Source organism: Taudactylus pleione, unplaced genomic scaffold, assembly GCF_031769625.1.
Source record: "Taudactylus pleione unplaced genomic scaffold, aTauple2 ptg000155l, whole genome shotgun sequence".
In the NCBI taxonomy this organism is placed as follows: domain Eukaryota; kingdom Metazoa; phylum Chordata; class Amphibia; order Anura; family Myobatrachidae; genus Taudactylus; species Taudactylus pleione.
In genome coordinates this window covers 2,326,839-2,340,944 of record NW_028284557.1, presented here as the reverse complement: position 1 = coordinate 2,340,944, position 14,106 = coordinate 2,326,839, and the positions used below count along the sequence as shown (strand labels likewise).

The following is a 14,106-nucleotide window of genomic DNA, read 5'->3' as shown; positions in this document are numbered from 1 at the left end:
TAAGTTTCGCCAGGTCCTATTTTCGCCTACTTTCAAATTGAATACGGCGATACGCGGGCACACGTGCAATACTTTTACGCCTGCAAAACACGAGATGTAGGCGAAAAGTCCGGGAGGCGAAAAAGTATCGCAGCTCGGCTCAAATTGAATACGGGCCTATGTGTTTTTAGTCTTGAGTGTGCAGTAAACTGTTTATAAAGTACTTTCACTATTGTGCAATATAGATATATCTCAGTAGCAATCTTTCGGTGGTGCCTCTTTCTGTGTTGTGAATATGTGAATACTTTTAAATGGAAAAAAAAAAAAGATTTTGAATATAGACATTAGCACGAAAAAGTTGTTGTAAGTGGGGATAGAATTAATATTTTTAGGTAATTAAAAATAAAAGCACTAGTATAAGAAAAAAATTAAAATAAAGCACTGAAATAAACATTAAGAAACCATCAAGTTAAAGTAGGCATTTTTTGCAAAGAGAATATAAGTGGGGAGGATATGGAGCAATATTTTTGCGCTATGCCTTACCATTGCCTCATTAATTATGCGTTGATGGGAGTAAGGGACGGGAGACAGACAAGAGATGTTGGAGAAGGAGGATCCCACTTTGCTGTTCTCTTTATATTAACTACATTTAAATCCAGAGGGAAGGTTAAGAGAAACAGTTTCTCCTGATACATAAAGAAATGACTGAAATGCACATAAGACAACTAAAAGGTAGTACAATGTATTTCGGAAACTTTGCAGGAAAGCACGTACAATAAATTGAAGTCTGCTAAAGTTGGAAAATACCTTTATTAACAGGAAATTGCCCAGAAATGGAAGTGGTCACAGTGAGGGCCGAAAGACATTGCAGAGTATGACAAACTATGTGACTGTTGGACCTGTACAAGACCTGCTGCAATACGATTCCACTTCTATTTGCAGCTTTCATGTTGTGATTATTCAGGCAGATACTAAAGGATGAAGAGGAGGGCATTGTGTAGTCCCAGCTCTCCAGAATTTGTAAAACTACAGGCCCCAGCATGCACTGCCATCTGATAGGGTATGCCGGGACTTGTAGTTTCACAACACCTGGAGAGCACAGGTTAGCTTGTCCTAGTGTAATTGAAAGAATGTGAATGACTGGATTGGACAGCCACGCCACTAAAACTATTAGCCACTGAGACACCAAGACATGCCAAACCATCAAATTTGTTTTCCAGATCCAGTAGAACGCTTAGGATGATAGGTGGACCATACCTTGAAATTAGCCAGACACACTTATGCATGTGTAAAGAATATTCTGCAATTTTTCAGCAACACATAATTGGTTGCTAACCAACAGCAAGTGCTGTTCCAGTTACATATAGGAGTTACATACAGTTACATATACTCATGATATGTTAACATTTTCCTAAGCATACGCTTCAGTGTTCTTTACTTTCCATCATCTGATCATACTCCTGGCTATTTGCGTCAAGCACAAATAAAGAATAAATCCTTCATAAAGAAAATAAACAGCTGATATATAGTATTCTATGTTGATCACTGGCTCTACTTGAGAGGATTAATTGCAATTTGAACCATGGTCTTGTCAGCCACAATGACTGTGGTCACGATTCAATTCAAAGCGATGCTGAATATCCTTGGAAGGAAGCTCGTGGAGCTATTCAATTCAGCGTGCTGTTAAGCTGGAGAATGCCGGTTCTCTCGACTTAACCTGGGTGTTTAGCAGCGAGAACCGGCATTCACCAATTAAAGTGCCAGCCGCGAGGCTGTTAGTGCCGGGCTAGGCCGGAAAACAGCCGCGTGGACGGTACTATAGTCAGATTTCTCCTTGCACCCTCAGGGAGGTGTAAAAAGAAATCCTTTCGTTTGACCAAACATCGCGCTGAAGTGAATAGCTCCGGGACCTCCCTCCCGGGACTATTAAGCATCACTTTGAATTAAATCGCGGCCTATGATCCTAATTCAATGGGATGAAGGTGTTGAAATAGGATGCAGTCATAAAGTTGACAATATGTCGACATTGATAATGTCGCCACCACAATGTCGACAGTTATGATGTAAACATTGTTAAAATGTCAACATGTTGACATTTTCAGAATGTCAACATGTTCACAATTTTGACATCTAAAATCCAAACATGACACTCTCAGAATGTCGACATTAGGGTTAGGCACTATGGGGTGGTTAGGGTTAGGCTACAGGCATGGGGTGTTAGGGATAGAATGCTCATCGGAACTACGCTTCGTCTGGAAGTGACAGTCACATGATCGGCGGGACCTGGAAGACGCCACTGGAATCATCTGGACCAGGTAAGTAAGCGCTGGGCTACCAGGGACGATATGTCAATATTCTATCATGTCGACATGACCAATGTCCAGCATTATAAATGTCGACATATCATACCACAAGATATGGCCTATTGTGCTCCAGACAAGCAGCAGCATTTCTTCCAGCATGAACTGTGCTCAGACGTTACCTCTAGCGTCCTCTGTGTGCAGTCATTTGTAGTGATCATCCATCCATGTATACCAATCTGTGATTTGCTTCATTTCAGTTGTATTATTGACTGGCATGGGAGGATCACTTTTAGAGCAGATGCTACAATATTAGGATAACTGCCCAGTGTTTCCCTTCCACTATTACTTCCCCCCTTACTCTGTGGCTTAACTCTAAGTTTTCTTCCACCTTCCTGCTACCTTAGCTGTTACAGGAGCATGGTAGAAGCAAAACAGACATAACACCAGTAGGCATAGACCCATGACTCAATAGATGATTGGGAACAAGCACCTTTGAGCAACAGCTGCAATCGCTTGATATAAATTCCCCAAAATGAATTGTTCAATAATGGTCTTGTGCCTCAGTGATGTCATTGGTTCCTAGAGAATATGCTGCAATCTCATTGCACTTGACTGCATAACTGTATATAGGTGTATTATTATTCAACAAAATATTGCCACATTTATACAGTACCATGGTTGTAAAGCAGAAAGCAGTTACACTCAGTGTTGTTGTTATATCTAAACGGTTTATTTTAAACCCACTCGCCACCCCTCTTGAAATATCCAACGACAAAATGGCTGAAAAACAAAACAAAAAAAAGTCAATCTATGAAGCACCCAAGACAGGAGCGGAGATAGAGGGGTGCTTTCATGTCTGGGGTTAGGGAAGGAAAGGGAGAGACAAAATAGAGAGACTCATCACTGACACAAAACAATTTTGCCGTTAATTCCTATTCAACGTCTACAAAGAAAAATTCTTGGGAGTCCAAAATATAGGTTTAAAACAAAAAAAAAAAAAATTAAAATGGGAGATAATGTGTCCCTCTCATGCCTATAACACAATATATACAAACAGGGCTTGTAGGGCACATTAATCTTACTCTGACATCCCAAACAATCACGCAGGACCGGTTCTGCAGCAAGTTTCATATATTAAAACCAACAAGGAACTTGAGGAAAGAGTCAAAAGACATGTAAAATAAATTACACACAGACTAATATTCAATAAATTAAGCGCAGAAAAAAATATACACAAAATTATTAAGAATTTAGGGACGGGGTGAGGATTGTGCTGGAGTTAAGTTTCCTTCCTTTTCCTCCATTAATTGAATTTACAGGATCCTTTGTAAAGGCAGCAAAAAAAACCTTTACTATTTCCACCAACCAAAAATGGGGAGAAAAAAAAATAAAATAAAATAGTGCAGCGATTGATTATTTAAGGGACTGAAGAATGGTTCTGGCAGTCACAACAAAAATTTATGTGGGCTATTAGTACAGGTAACCTGGCTAGTAGCCAGCCATAATTCAGTCATTAGACATGGGTGTGTTATCGCCAGTGAACAGACTGGTAACTTTTACAAAGGTTTTGCTTGGATTAGGACACCAAAATGTGGGAAATCACATTATAGGGCGGCAGGACATTCACAATCCTTGAAGTAAAATTGCACTGTTCCATCAGTAGTATAAGTCAGGGATGCCCTCCATGTGGCCACTGAGCAGGTTCAGAGTGAGAGGTGTATCAGTAGTATAATCTGTCTGATTGAAAGCTGGGCTGAGAGAACTTCCAAAAATATCAAATGTTTGTGAGATGTACAGAATTACTGGACGTTTCCCAGTAAAATAGCTTACAATGCAGGAGGCCTGGAGCCCACAATATTGTGATGCTGACACAAGTCGCCCTGAAAGAACTGCAAAATGAGATGACCTGTTGTTCAGTAGTTTGAATGGGGTTTGCCCCTGTTGCTGGAAATGGTCCCCAGGAAATGTCACCACAATAGCATACTGTAACACAGTAAAGATGCTGGCAGCACTGTATAATCAGCAACTAACTTCTCTGCAGGGGCTTTTGGTAATATGGTGTTCAGGGAGGTGCTGGCAGTGTGTTAAAAGAGAACTTGCAGGTTATCCCTCGTCAGTCTTGTGTGAAGGGAGGGTCAGAAGTGGTCAGCTGAATCCCCACACAAATTCCTCCATCCCCGGGGGTTGTCCAGTGTTCTCATACCAGTGTTCTGTTTCCTACCAAGAGACAACAAGCAGTTACATCTTCCCATCATCATCAATTATTTACCTGTATTGTATTGTTAAAGAATCGGCCGAAGCAGATGCTCAAATAGTCACCTGGTAATAACCAAATCAGGGGCCATTAAGCTAAAATGCACCCAGTCTACGGAGTATATACAAGTATCATAACGTATGTATACTGTATATGGTGGTGATATATGGTGATCGTGACATTAATAAGGGAAGACCCTCCTACCATCAATAAGCCTGTAATGGCAACTCTTATTGCAAATTCATGGGGCTTCACCCTGCCTTTTGTGTTCTAGACCACTGTTCAATGACATTCCATATCCATGCTAAGTTCTTTAACATCTATTTAAAGAAAATAAGAAAACTTACCTAACATAAATGACTAAAAAGCACTATTTGTTGTTGCTAAAATGTCTCTCAATCTCAATTACTTTGTGTGTAGGCATATATTTGTGGCCTAGATTACACTGTTGAATTTTGTGGCACATAATTTGTGCTCTCTCTCTGTGGTAGTGCCACAAAAACGAGATATGCAAACAAATACAAAATGGAGGCAAAATTTAAATCCACTTTTGTTGCATCAGACTGACAATCTCTGCCCTAAACTAAACTAACCTCATGGATAAGATTCTCAGTCAAACAAACGAAGACTGGCAAAGTATTTTTTGGTTCTATAATTACCTGGGTCCAACAGAATAAGATGTTATTGAGAGCCTTGCTACGTGGAACTCTCAGTACCAGACTCAATTTTGGGAACAAGACGAGCCTCCTTTAAACAAAGGTATATTTCTTCCTGTGGGTCATAGTAATAGAACTTGCGCAGGTATGAGATGAGAGGTCTAGGGAAAACACAAGAAATAAGGAATTAAACAGAAGACAAGTCTGGAATGTCTTATAACTCAGCTGAAGCTAAATAAGTTTGCTTAAAATCATATCAAGTTACAAGATGTGAGTAACATAAGTTGGCAAGTACCATTTGTACACATAGTTCTTCAAGCCTTCGCTATCATGAAGTCAGTAACAACGCACAAAGACACCATAATACAAATAATGTGTAGTCTGTTCTGATGTGAGGTGAACAAGCTGTTAGACTGCAGCCAACACAGTACAACCCGCAGACCTCCCAGAGCAACATAAACAGCACTTAGCAAGGGCTCCGCCTGGCTGTGACTAATAATTAGTGTTGATGCTAGAAAGTATAATTATATAGGAGGAAGAATTGTATTTACACACACTCTGCTCTGTACAGTAGTATTTAAGAGGGAGCATGCCAGACAAGGCATATGCCATATAGCAAGGATTTCTAGACAGCAAAAATTACAGTCAGGTGCATAAATATTGGGACATTGACAGAATTTTCATATTTTGGCCTCTATTCACCACCACAATGGCTTTGAAATGAAACAAACAAGATGTGCTTTACCTGCAGACTTTCAGATTTAATTTGAGGGTAATCACATCCAAATCAGATGAACGGTGTAGGAATTACAATGGTTTCTATATGTGCCTCCCACTTTTTAAGGGGCCAAAAGTAATGGGACTATCAACTCAAAAGCTATTTCATGGACATGTGTGGGCTATTCCCTCGTTATTTCATTATCAATTAAGCAGGTAAAAGGTCTGGAGTTGATTCTAGGTGTGATATTTGCATTTGGAATCAGTTGCTGCCGGAGAGCTCAGCAACACCAAAAGACCCGGAAGACCATGGAAAACAACTGTGGTGGATGACAGAAGAATTCTTTCCCTGGTGAAGAAAAACCCCTTCACAACAGTTGGCCAAATCAAGAACACTCTCCAGGAGGTAGGTGTATATGTGTCAAAGTCAATAATCAAGAGAAGACTTCACAAGAGTGAATATAGAGCATTCACCACAACATGTAAACCATTGGTGAGCCTCAAAAACAAGAAGACCAGATTAGAGTTTGCCAAACAACATCTAAAAAAGCCATTACAGTTCTGGAACAACATCCTATGGACAGATGAGACAAAGATCAACTTGTACCAGAGTGATGGGAAGAGAAGAGTATGGAGAAGGAAAGGAACTGCTCATGATCCAAAACATACCACCTCATCAGTGAAGCATGGTGGTGGTAGTGTCATGGCGTGGGCATGTATGGCTGCCAATGGAACTGGTTCCCTTGTATTTATTGATGAAGTGACTGCTGACAAAAGCAGCAGAATGAATTCTGAAGTGTTTTGGGCAATATTACATGCTCATATTCAGTCAAATGCTTCAGAACTCATTGGATGGCGCTTCACAGTGCAGATGGACAATGACCCAAAGCATACTGCAAAAGCAACCAAAGAGTTTTTTAAGACTAAAAAGTGGAAGGTTATGCAATGGCCAAGTCAATCCCCTGACCTGAATCCGATTGAGCATGCATTTCACTTGATGAAGACAAAACTGAAGGGAAAATGCCCCAAGAACAAGCAGGAACTGAAGACATTTGCAGTAGAAGCCTGGCAGAGAATCACCAGCGATGAAACCCAGTGTCTGGTGATGTTTATGTGTTCCAGAGTTCAGGCTGTAATTGTCTGCAAAGGATTTGCAACAAAGTATTAAAAAGTGAGTTAGATTTAGGATTGTTTAGTTTGAAATAACGAGGGAATAGCCCACACCTGTCCATGAAATAGCTTTTGAGTTGATAGTCCCATTATTTTTGGCCCCTTAAAAAGTGGGAGGCACATATAGAAACCGTTGTAATTCCTACGCCGTTCACCTGATTTGGATGTAATTACCCTCGAATTAAATCTGAAAGTCTGCAGTTAAAGCACATCTTGTTTGTTTCATTTCAAATCCATTGTGGTGGTGGTGAATAGAGGCCAAAATATGAAAATTCTGTCAATGCCCCAATATTTATGCACCTGACTGTATATTCAAGAGTAAATAAAACCAGTGGTGTTCCTTTATAATTATTAAACAAAAGGAAAATTCTGTATATTTAGAAGGTGGTCTTCAGCGCTTTTACTACCAATTTGGTTAGTGCTGGAAATATATGATTTTGAAGTCTATGCAGAGCTAGAAACCTTTGCACTAATAACAGTAGCACACAAAGTGGTAAAATTGACTTTTCTTACAGATGAGAAACATTTATCATTAATAGTACAGCCCATCAGTAATGCAGCTATTACCACACATCATTGCTAACGAAAAATAATTTCCGTGTCTGTGTCAAATGCTTTAGGTATTGTTTAAATGAGCTTTCAGTGTTAGCAGAAGTACCTGTGATACTGAACTCATGTGACCATTAACAGCCAATGTGCTGACAGCTAGGGGTTGCAATGTGAAAGTGCACCTGCCAGTACACGGAATTGTCTACACACTCACCACTACTCACATATGATGGCTAAATTCATGCAGACATATAATAAGGTGACATTATACAGCTATATCACACTTTAAAAGGTAATCAAAGGTTTAGTTATTGGTTTAAAGTGTAGTTGTGTGTAGGTGACAAGTAGTTGCAACCCTCCTTTAACCACTAAAGGGACTCTAGGTTACCAACTCCCCTGACATCGATGATATACCCACCCTTAAACCTCCCGTTAAGTGGTGTACCTTTTTCTATCAGTGCCTCCACATAAGCTGTAATCTTTGTAAGGCTAAATAGTAGGTCAGCTTGTGTAAACCCACTAAAATGTTGTGGTGTTATACAAATGAAATACCCAATTTCACTAGTAAAAGTTTTACCATTATCCCTGACAGGGTATTTAATAGCAGTTTCTATGATTCAGGAACATTAGATGTGATAGTAAATCCACAAGTTATTTTCAGGTAAAACAGCGATGTTGTGTTCCTGAAGCTAAATCACACATTTCCGAATACTTAAAAAACGTAAATAAAAAATTATCTATTAGTAAATGAGTGATTAACCCCCAGAAACCCAACATTGATTTTAAATCAATTAAAATCGACCTTTAGTAAATATACCCTCTGGTGTTCTAAAAATATGTGGATGTAGTATACCCTTGTTAAATTACCTAAGGTTGAGTATAATACTCTAGGTAATTGTTTATGTATTCATCCTCCGCAATCTATAAGAATTAGTAGTATTTGTTTTTAGTCCAAAAGCTGCAGCTGTTACTTTGTTCATGTCATCCCTTTGATGAATGGGAAAAAATAGATACCTAGGTTTCCATTCATAACAACTGCTTAGTATCCTGGTATTGTGGTGTGAATTATCTCATGAATTCTCAATCTTGTTCTACTCCTCCAGTCTATAAGCCACATTAATAGTCAACTGATAGGCTTCCTAAGGATGAATACAGCCCCAGATGTCCCTAATGCTGCATACACACGGTCAGATTTTGTTAAAGATCTGAACGATAACGACTGTAAAAATTGTTCAATCGTTCATATCTTTGACATGTTGGGCATGCATCGACCAACAATGCGCGTTCCCGCATGTCAGATAACGATATCTGACAGACTGTGTTTGCAGTAAGATTTGGACGATTTCATTAATTTTAATACTGTCAGAAATCGTTCAATCATTGATGAAATCATTCATCGTTATCGTTCAACGAAATCGATTACCTGACAAATCTATAGTGCTCCAATGCAGACAGACCAAATTAGTGTAGCACACCAGATTCCTTCTCAATTCACATATATTTTAGGATTCATCCCACTGTAGCATCTTTAATAAATATATATATATATATATATATATATATATATATATATATGGTAAGAACTTACCCTTGTTATCTATTTCTATGAAGTCCATAGGGTTCCACAGGATACCTTGGGGTATAGGTGATGACGTCAGGCACGGTCACCACAGAGTTAAATTTTCAGCCTCCCAGGATGCACCAGGGTCCCTCTCCTATACCCCACCCCCAAGCCAAGGCAATTCAGTTTCGTAACAAGCCATAAGCCGGAGGAGGAGAACAGAGAGAAGAAATCAGAGAGGACCATTTCCAGTTTATCAGTCAGCCGTAACATAGCAACACAGATATTGTCCGTTGCAGATGGCACTGAAGTATCTCTGGAGACCCTGGTAACAACAGGAGGTCACCCGGATAGGGTAACAAGCAGACCCCCTGCATCCGCAGGTGGGCTGCCATAACTGCCATGACCCTGGTAAACCGTGAGGCGCGGAGGCCAGACCAAGGGGCAATGCCAGAAACTGGAAATGCTTATCGACCACTGCAAACCTGAGGAAAACACTGGTGTGCTAAGAAAATAGGGATATTCAGGTAGTCACCCTGAATATATCCAACGTCACCACAAAATTCCCAGGCTCCATTGAATGATGGAATGCAGGGTCCCCCTCCTGAACCGAGGAACCCTTAAGAATTTGTTGAAGGATTCGAGGTTGAGGATGTCCTGGTAAGACCCATTGGGTTTCTGTACCAGAAAGAGGATGGAGTAATACCCCGTTCCCCTTTGGGGCAACGGAATAGGTACTATAACTCCTGCCTGGAGCATAGAGTGTAACACCCTCAAAAATTACAGGGCCTTGTCTTGAATTGACAGAAGACCTGTAACGAAAAACCGGCTGGGAGGCCTTTACCGGGAGGAGAGGACATACCTTCAAGAAAATACTTCTCTTACCCCAGTGTCCGTGGTGGTCCGACACCAGCACTGGGCGAACTGGAGAAGCCCGCCTCCAACTCTGGGGTCCCCCGAGAGGAGGCCCGTCCCGTGAGGCTGAAGGCTTATAGTCCAACTTGGGAGTAGGACGTCTTGTACTCCAAGCCTGTTCTTATGGCTGAGCAGATTTCCTGGCTACTGACTGTCTTGGAAAGCTGTATTTTAGACTTACCCTGGCCTCACAGGGCCGAAAAAACGAAGCCCCAGACCCCGATGGGACTGTAGCCGATGGCAGACACGCAGACGTAGCTGCTGCCTGCGGGGCCACAATTGTGTCCAGATGAGGGCCAAACAGGACCTGTCCCATAAAAGGCAAAGCATTCCAAATGGAATCTGCGTCTGCTTTCCAAGAGCGCGGCGAGCCACTACTGCTGCCGAGCCACTACTGCTGCCGAGGAGATTTTGGAAAGGAGCAGGCTATATGCAAGACTGTCTCATTATGAACGTGGCCAAGTCTCTGAGAATTTGTCACTATCCACCTGCTCTGCAGGAGAGTCAGTGTACAAAGATCCAGTTACCTACCCAGCGCTCCATGGCTCTGGCTCCCAGCAGACGGCCATAGCCGGCCTGGACGCCCCTCCAGCAAGGGAATAATTGGATTTTAGATATATTTGCACCTTGTAATCTGTAACCTCCGTCAAGGAGGACCTGGAGGGCATGGGCAACGGTAGCACTCCTCACTAGGCGTGTAACATGAGAATCTACCTGTAAAGGTAACTCCCATTCGGAAAAGTAATTATCCGCAAAGGGGTATGCAAAAGGTCAACCGTTTTTGAGGCTGGAACCGCTCACCCGGATTTTCCACACCTCCTCTAAATGATCCACCTGACCAGATAGAGGAATTACAGTGGCAACACCATTATCCTTAAAGATGGCATATTTGAATTTAGCCACGGGGGATATGTAATAACCAAAGCCGCACGGACTGCCCGTATAAGGCCAGGTATATAGACTTTAGACCCAGACTACGGCTCCTCTGCACTAAGGGGCTCGTGTCTGAAAAAGTCAATAATGTCACCGTCATCAGACGTCATGTCCTTATTATCCTTAGCCGCCTGAGACCCGAAAGGCCGGTCAGAAGGCCGAAATGGTGACTCCCCTGTAAAACGTCCATCAGGTGCTATACCATTTGGACAATAAATTCACCCACACAGGCTCCTGCAAGACCTGGGGAGGCGAAAAAGAGGATACACTGGGGTGCCATCAACTGCCCAGGGACCCCTGCATGTGATGAAACCACCATTCGCTGCGATAACCCCTATGGGGAAACACAGAGAGCGTTGCCCACAAGGGTTGTAAGCAACTTAGCCAGCCGAGGGCGGTGACAGAAATGGGGCGTGATATATAATAAAACATGCCCTCCATAAACCCTCAGCGTCTACATATCCCTCCGCTAACTGCACATTATATCAGTATATTATAGCTGGAAGAGGATATCCTCGTTCACTTTCTGACATGAGGAGTGTGAACGGAGTGTATGTAAATTCCCACACAGAAAAACCACGTTTACTGTGAGGTAATAAACACCCTGCAACACCGCACCGCAAGGGCTGTAGCAGAAGAACAGGGATAGGAAAAAGGCTGTCAGTCAGAAATGAAAGTACAGGCAAACAGCGCTAGCATTTAAGTTACATACAATGCACAGATAACATCCTGCATTACAAGCACTGCAATCAACTACACAGACCAGAGCCTGGTAGGACACAGCGCTGCATACACTGACCTTAATTGAAGGAGAGGTATGCGGGGGACCCGGACCGCAATGGCACCTGTATCAGCTTCCAGCAGCGTTTGCCATCCCCAGCACATGCAGGGAGAAAATGGCCACCGAGGAGCAGAGAGGAGGCGAGCCTGGAGGAGGAGCGCTGACACAGCCTGCTCAGACCGCTGTGGAATGGCACTGTGCAGCGGGGGAGACGCTGGCTGTGAGACAGGGAAGGCGTTCTCCCCTGGCCTGCTATTAACCCCTGGGATGCCACGCTGTATCGCACATGCTGCGGTGCGCTGTCCCTGTTGGTCTAGTGGAAGGCGTAGGATCAGTACCTGGCCCCACGCGCAGCCGGTCCCCAGGGAGCCCCCTGCCTGGGGACAAAAAAAAGGACTGCGTTACCGGCGGGTGTCCACCGCGGGACCCCGCCGCTTACCTTGTCCCCCGTACATCCGGCCACAGTCCAGGTAGCCGGGGTCACCGCTAGCTGTGACCCTAGCTACCTATCAGCATCCCCGGATCGGTACCGGCGTTCTGGTATCGGCGAGGTGTAGGAGCGACAGCATGGACGTCAGTACTGACTGTCCATGCTGTAAGGCTCATCTTGTGCAGCCACAGCTGCACTCTGAAGAAATCTTCTGGGGCTATTACAGCCCCCTCTGTGAATGTGATCCGACCTCTGGCCGGACACCCACGAAACTGAATTGCCTTGGCTTGGGGGTGGGGTATAGGAGAGGGACCCTGGTGCATCCTGGGAGACTGAAAATTTAACTCTGTGGTGTCCGTGCCTGACGTCATCACCTATACCCCAAGGTATCCTGTGGATACCCTATGGACCCTGAAGGAGAAAAAAACCCTCCCCCAGTACTTTTGCTTTTTAGGAGGTATCTTCAGTAACAACAGTGTATTGGCCTCAGGTTAACCTCTCTCTGCTCCGTTTATAGTACGATAATGATGATAGACATAAGGGAGCTACTTATTCCTTAACCATTCCTATCCCAGCCGTTAGTGCTCACCACCTCCTGGTTACACTAAGCCTGCGTTGATCAGTCTCCTCTACCGTCACTGGATCTAACTGTCAGTGTAAGCTGTAATACTCGTATTTTTCTACTAATACTACATATATAATTTTTTTTTCTTAGCATTTTTATTTGGGCTTTTTCTTAGCATTTTAATTACACCTTTCACCTGTGTGTCACCTTTTAACACAAAATAAGTGTTAATAAGAATAAAGCAAAAACTAAACACTTTAGTCTCTCTCACTGGTGTGCTTCCCTGGGGAGCTGGCAACACCGGCTTTTTGGGGTCCGTACCCCAGACTTTGACTAAGTATTAGTGACCTCCAGTAAGCAAAGACGCCTTGAAGTGTCCTGGAGGCTTAGCCATATTTTTGCAAATATATGCAACTGAGATCTCTGAATTATCTACCACCATGTAGTTTTTTAAATCTTATTGCCGATTTCATTCACAGTGCTAGGGGAATACGTTTTGCTGTTTCTTATATGGAATAACCCCTTCCTTATATACACCTGAGTGATATTACTGAAGTGATTGAGCAGCTGCCTGGCAAACAGATTTTCAGCAACCCCCGGGCCGCCGCTAGTTTAGTGCAGACCGCGAGCGCAGTCCACACTACACAGTAACAAACACACAGCCGCCAGCGGCGGCTGTGTGTTTGTTATAGCAGCCGATGAGAGTCAGACAGACTCTCATTGGCTGCTGCATCGTCCACGGAGTGAGCCGGCTCACTCCGCAGCAGGTGATGAAAGAGACGTCATGACGTCACTCTCATAGTGCAGAGCCTGGAGGGGCAGACAATGGCGGTTGTCGGCTGCAGCGGGGGTCAGGTAAGTTGTGTATTGTTTTTGTTTGTGTAAGGGGCACTGCACAGGGAAGGGGGTGTGTGGCTGCTACTGGGGACATTGCATAGGTGGGGGTGACCGCTACTGGGGCACTTTTTTTGGTCTGGCTCCCACATTTTCATCCTGGCTCCAACATTTTAGAAAATTGTGTAGAAGCCTGCCAACATGTAATACTCTCCTTGCTGTCAAACGTCTGTGGACCAGTGCAACTGTACTACTCACTGCAGCCCTTATGCTCACCACCTCCTTGAATGGCTAGCAACCTCCGCTGTCTGTGCACTGGATCTTTAGGGGTGACTGTGTATTCTGGCCTGACAGCTGCTCCGCCTCCTCCATACGACCAGACGCCTCTTCTGTCATTCTCCACCCAGGCTCGGACAGCTGCCGTCGCATGAAGCCACTGTCCAGCCTAGCACACAGCTG

At 43.3% G+C, this 14,106-nt stretch overlaps 1 protein-coding gene across 2 annotated transcripts in view; it reads right to left on the bottom strand.

Annotated features, from left to right (window-relative positions):
* Positions 1-770: 770 nt before the first annotated feature.
* The window catches only part of SOCS7 (suppressor of cytokine signaling 7), a 72,803-nt gene continuing 59,467 nt past the window's right edge, over positions 771-14,106 (bottom strand). For both annotated transcript variants that reach the window (XM_088474587.1, XM_088474588.1), the window contains 2 exons: positions 5,196-5,353; positions 771-4,499 (listed from right to left, as the gene is read on the bottom strand). In XM_088474587.1, the coding sequence (XP_088330713.1) occupies positions 5,233-5,353 (121 nt within the window). In that variant the 3' untranslated portion in view covers positions 771-4,499; positions 5,196-5,232. The remainder of the gene's footprint in view (positions 4,500-5,195; positions 5,354-14,106) is intronic.